General features: G+C 50.6%; 1 protein-coding gene across 1 annotated transcript in view; it reads left to right on the top strand.

The window, feature by feature from the left end:
- Positions 1 to 5,610: 5,610 nt before the first annotated feature.
- PDE2A (phosphodiesterase 2A) overlaps positions 5,611 to 6,000 on the top strand; it is a 156,104-nt gene continuing 155,714 nt past the window's right edge. The window contains exon 1 of the mRNA XM_038766628.1: positions 5,611 to 5,821. Within this exon, the coding sequence (XP_038622556.1) occupies positions 5,754 to 5,821 (68 nt within the window). The 5' untranslated portion in view covers positions 5,611 to 5,753. The remainder of the gene's footprint in view (positions 5,822 to 6,000) is intronic.

The following is a 6,000-nucleotide window of genomic DNA, read 5'->3' as shown; positions in this document are numbered from 1 at the left end:
CTGATCCCGCACTATCCAAGGCTGCGGAATGGACGGGTGGGGTCACGGACAAGGTTTTGCCCTCAAAACCTGGATTGCCTCTTGACCCCGATTTTACTCCAGGACCCGGGCATCTAAGCAGCGTGGCCCAGTGGCAAGAGCATGGACTTGGGACTCAGAGGATGTAAATTCTAATCCCGGCTCCTCCACTTGTCTGCTGTGTGCCTTGGGCAAGCCACTTAACTTCTCTGTGCCTCAGTTATCTGTAAAATGGGGATAAAGACTATAAGCCCCATGTGGGACAACCTGATTACCTTGTCTCTACCCCAGCGCTTAGAACAGTGCTTGGCACATAGTAAGCGCTTATTGAATATCATCATCATCATCATTATTATTGTTGTTATTATCTAAGGAGATTATCTGGTACCACGGAGGTGCCCAGCCTTCCAAGAGCCCGCACTGCCCAGTTATCTCTGGACACAAGGATCCAGCCTTCCCCTCTGAAATTCATTCAGTCGTGTTTATTGAGTGCTTACTGTGTGCAGAGCACTGTAGTAAGCGCTTGGAAAGTACAATTCAGCAACCAAAAGAGACAATCCCAGCCCACAACGGACTCACAGTCTAGAAGTGGGGAGACAGACGTCAAAACAAGTAAACAGGCATCAGTAGCATCAATATAAATAAATAGAATTAGAGATGTATATATATATCAGAACAAGTAAAGCAGGCATTAATATAAATAAATAGAATTATAGATATGTACATATATACACAAGTGCTGTGGGGTGGGGAGGATGGGTAGAGAGCAAAGGGAGCGAGTCGGGGCGAGGTGGGGGGAGGGGGAGCTGAGGAAAAGGGGGACTTAGTCTGGGAAGGCCTCCTGGAGGAGGCCCTCTTTCCCTCCTCCCCTCTCCTAAAGCATAACACAAGCAAATTGGGTTGGACACTGTCCCATCCCACATAGGCCTCACTGTCTCAATCCCCATTTTCCAGATGAGGTCACTGAGGCCCAGAGAAGTTAAGTGACTTGCCCAAAGTCACACAGCAGACCCGTGGCGGAGCTGGAGTTAGAACCCCCATCCTCTGACTTCCAAGCCACTCTCTTGCCTCTCTTGCCACTAGGCCATGCTGACCTCAGCAACTCCCAAGCTCTCTCTGCCCCGCCTCAATCTCCGGTGTGTGAGTCCTTCTCCATGTGCTTGTGGTCGGCCCCTCTCAGCTCATCACCCTTCCCTCCTTTCCCAACCTCTCCCATGGCCCTCCAGTTCCTGCTCCTGCTTCTTCCTCCAGCTCTCCACACCTTGGGCCGGTGGGCTAGTTTGGGATGGTGTGATTGGCCACAGCAATGAAAGGCAGGGGAGGAGGAGGAGGGATGAAGACAAGCCGGTCAGATCCTCACCCTAGTAGCAATGAGGTAAAGTAGAGCTCAGTACCAGCCATCCAACCTAGCATACCCATCTGGGTTTGGAAACACAACGACAACACAACCTGGAAGTTGTGGTTGGAACATCAGCTGCTGCCCTGAGGAACTCTTTCAACCAGCCAAGCTGAGAACAGAACAGGGATTTAAACCCTGCTCGACCTCTTGCCTGTTGTGTGACCTTGGGCAAGTCACTTGACTTAGAGAAGCAACAAGGTGTACTTCCCAAACGCTTAGTACAGTGCTCTGCACACAGTAGGTGCTCAATAAATATGAATGAATGAATAGAGCAGGGGCCTGGGAGTCAGAAGGTCATATGTTCTAATCCCAGCTCCACCACTTGTCTGCTGTGAGACCTTGGGCAAGTCACTTCACATCTCTGGGCCTCTGACCTCACCTGTAAAATGGGGACTGAGACTGAGCTCCACAGGGGACAGGGACTCTGTCCAACCCGATTTGCTTGTATCCACTCCAGCGCTTAGTAAAGTACCTGGCACATAGTAAGAGTTTAACAAATACCATTCTTCTTTTCTTCTTCTTCTTCTTCTTCTTCTTCTTCTTCTTCTTCTTCTGCTTCTTCTTCTTCTTCTTCTTCTTCTTTCTTCTTCTTCCTCCTCCTCCTCCTCCTCCTCCTCTTTCTTCTTCTTCTTCTTCTTCTTCTTCTTCTTCTTCTTCTTCTTCTTCTTCTAATTCCTCCTCCTTCTTCCTCCTCCTCCTCCTTCTTCCTCCTCCTCCTCCTTCTTCCTCCTCCTCCTCCTTCTTCCTCCTCCTCCTCCTTCTTCCTCCTCCTCCTCCTCCTTCTTCTTCTTTCTTCTTCTTCTTCTTCTTCTTCTTCTTCTTCTTCTTCTTCTTCTTCTTCTTCTTCTTCTTTCTTCTTTCTTCTTCTTTCTTCTTTTTCCCTTATCTGTAAAATGGAGACTAAATACCTATTCTCCCTCTCCTTAGATTGGGAGCCCCGTTTGGGCCAAAGGCAGTGTCTGACCTGTTTATCTTGTATCTTTGGAAAAGCAGCGTGGCTCAGTGGAAAGAGCACGGGCTTTGGAGTCAGAAGTCAGGGGTTCAAATCCCGGCTCCACCAATTGTCAGCTATGTGGCTTTGGGCAAGTCACTTAACTTCTCTGTGCCTCAGTTACCTCATCTGTAAAATGGGGATGAAGACTGTGAGCCCCCCGTGGGGCAACCCGATCACCTTGTAACCTCCCCGGTGCTTAGAACAGTGCTTTGCACATAGTAAGCACTTAATAAATGCCATTATTATTATTATTATTATTCCCCAGTACTTAGAACAGCGCTTGGCACTCAGTAAGCGCTTTTCAAGAACCCCAATGATTAGAAGCCGGAGAGTTGGGCTGTCTTCCCAGTCTCCTTCTGCCCCGCACAGCTCCAGTAACATTAACGGCCCCGCTCCCGTCGAGCCCCCCTGCCTGTGCGCTTCGACCCCGTGCGGGTCTCCCGGGAGCCGGTTGAGGAATCGCTTTGTCTCTTTCCCGTTCCGGACGATCCCGGGGCAGGGGCTCCGCCCGGTCCCCTGACGGCCGCCCGGATTTTCAGCGGCAGGAAGCTCTTCCCTGCTGCCGCTGGCTCGGCTATTGTCTCTGACCGGCTGTCCCTGGCTCCCGCCTCTCCGGCCCCTAATAATAACGGCATTTGTTATGCGCTTACCATGTGCCTGTACTAAGCGCTGAGTTAAACAAATCGGGTTGGATACAGTCTCTTGTCCCCATTTTACAGATGAGGTAATGAGGCACAGAGAAGTTAAGTGACTTGCCCAAGGTCACACAGCAGACAAGTGGCAGAGCCGGGACTTGGGTCCCCTAGCTCCTAGCCCCTAAGCCCCTCAGTCCCTTGCCCCCAGCCCCTCGATCCTTCAGCCTCGGCTCCTTAGCTCCCCGGCCCCCCGCCCCTGGCCTAATAAGCCTGATGATACTTGTTAACTGTTTAACTCCTTCTCTTCCCCACAGCACCTAGATGTATGTATATATGTTTGTACATATTTATTACTCTATTTATTTATTTATTTTACTTGTACATATCTACTCTATTTTATTTTGTTAATATGTTTGGTTTTGTTCTCTGTCTCCCCCTTCTAGACTGTGAGCCCACTGTTGGGTAGGGACTGTCTCTATATGTTGCCAACTTGTACTTCCCAAGCGCTTAGTACAGTGCTCTGCACACAGTAAGCGCTCAATAAATACGATTGATTGGTTGATTGATTGAACTGCTTACTATGTGCCAAACAGTGTTCTAAGCCCCAAGGTAGATACAAATTAATCGGGTTGGATTCAGTCCCCGCCCCACACGGGGCTCACAGTCTTCATCCCCATTTAAACAGATGAGGTAATTGAGGCATGGAGAAGTGAAGCGACTTGCCTAAGGTCACACAGCAGACAAGTGGCAGAGTCGGGATTAGAATCCAGGTCCTCCCGGCTCTCCTGCCCCCGGCCCACAGCTCCCCTGTCCCAGGAGATGTGCCAAAGTCCCCTTCTTCTCTCCGCCTTCTCTTCTGCGTCCGGTGCTCCCCTCCCCATTAGCAGGGCTCTCCCCCTCTCAATTATCCGGCGGCTGTGGATTATTCAACCCTTAACTCTAGCCCTGCCGCCCCCTTCAAGATCCTTATCAACCTCCCCGCCCCTGAGAAGGGTAGAAGGGCAAGGCCCAGGGACAAGGGGGGATCTCCAAGGCCCAGCCCTGGGGCTTCTTGGAAACACCTCCAGAACGGGCAGGAAAAGGGAAGTTGGAATTCTTGGCTAAAATGTATTTGAGGATTATCCATGGGTTGCGAAAATCCAGATCCTTGGGAAGTACAATTCAGCAACAGAGACAATCCCTGCCCACAACGGGCTCACAGTCTAGAAGGGGGAGACAGACGTCAGAACAAGTAAACAGGCATCAGTAGCATCATTATAAGAAAAAGAATTATAGATATATACACATCATTAATAAAAATAAATAGAATCATAATTATAAATATGTACATATATACAGAAGGGATCTGATATCTATCCTCCCTCTCCCTAGACTGTGAACCCCATATGGGTCAGGGACTGTGCCCAATCTGATTATCTTATATAGTGCTTAGTACAGTGCTTGGCACATAGAAAGTGCAAATACTATTGCTATTGTTGTCGTTTTCTCCCCTAGACCCATCTCTCCAGTTGCCTTTGACTCCTCTCCCCTGCTCACACTACCATTCATTCATTCAATCATTTTTAATAATAAAAATTATGATATTTGTTAAGTACTTACTATGTGCCAGGCACTGTACTGAGCGCTGGGGCGAATACAAGCAAATCGGGTTGGACATAGTCCCTGTCCCACATGGGGCTCACAGTGTCCATTCCCATTTTACAAATGAGGTAACTGAAGCCCAGAGAAGCGAAGTGACTAGCCTAAGGTCACACAGCAGACAAGCGATGGATTCGGGATTAGATCTCTTGCTCTTCTGACTCCCAAGCAGGTGATCTATCCACTACACCATGTTGTTTACTGAGAGATTACCGTGTGCAAAATGTGTGAACACTCCCGTTCTGTTTTTCTTGTGTACAAATACACACACATACACACCTCCGCAAACCCACTCCAGAGTCACCCAAATTTCCACTTTACACACACTCAAAGGCTCTCACGCACAATCTCATAATGATAATAATGATAATGATATTTGTTCATTCATTCATTCATTCATGTATGCAGAGCACTGTACTGAAGCGCTTGGGAAGTACAAGTTGGCAACATATAGAGACGGTCCCTACCCAACAGTGGGCTCACAGTCTAGAAGGGGGAGACAGAGAACAAAACAAAACATATTAACAAAATAAAATAAGTAATTGTTAAGCCCTTTCTAAGCGCTGGGGTAGATACAAGGTAATGAGGTTGTCCCACGTGGGGCTCCCAGCCTTACTCCCCATTTTCCACATGAGGCCCAGAGAAGTGAAGGGACTCGCCGAAAGTCATACGACTGGCAAGTGGAGGAGGCGGGATTGGAACCCACGACCTCTGACTCCCAACCCGGGCTCCGGCCGCTCATCCGGACACACAGGCCCGCCGTCATCCCGCGCTGACCCCCATAAACTCACGTGCCCACACCCACAACACACTCACAACCCACACCCACATCCCCCCACGTGTGCTGTCCGTCCCTCCCTCTCTCCCTCCCTCGGCTCGCTCTCGCGCTCTCTGCTGCTGCTGCTGCCGCTGCCGCATTCGGGCTGGGCTCCGGAGAGGGCGAGGGGCATCCCGCCTGGCTCCGGGCATCCCGGCCGGCCCGGCTCTCCCTGTCGGTGTCCATCTCATGTCCGGAGCGGCGGCGACGCCCAGTGTCCGGCCGGCCGGGCCGGGGAGACCATGAGCAGGGATGGGGCAGGCGTGCGGCCACTCCATCCTCTGTCGGAGTCAGCAATATCAGCCGGCCGCGTCTGACCTGTGAGTGACCCGGGGTGAGGGGGGGGCTTCCAACCTGATCACCTTGTAACCTCCCCAGCGCTTACAACAGTGCTTTGCACATAGTAAGCGCTTAATAACTGCCATCATTATTATTCCCAACTTGGCCCGGGGAGACGGGGAGCCAGGCCACCCGGAGGGCGGGATGGGGTCCCGGGAAG

Source organism: Tachyglossus aculeatus, chromosome 2, assembly GCF_015852505.1.
Source record: "Tachyglossus aculeatus isolate mTacAcu1 chromosome 2, mTacAcu1.pri, whole genome shotgun sequence".
Classification (NCBI taxonomy): Eukaryota; Metazoa; Chordata; class Mammalia; order Monotremata; family Tachyglossidae; genus Tachyglossus; species Tachyglossus aculeatus.
This window is presented reverse-complemented; position numbering and strand designations above follow the sequence as displayed.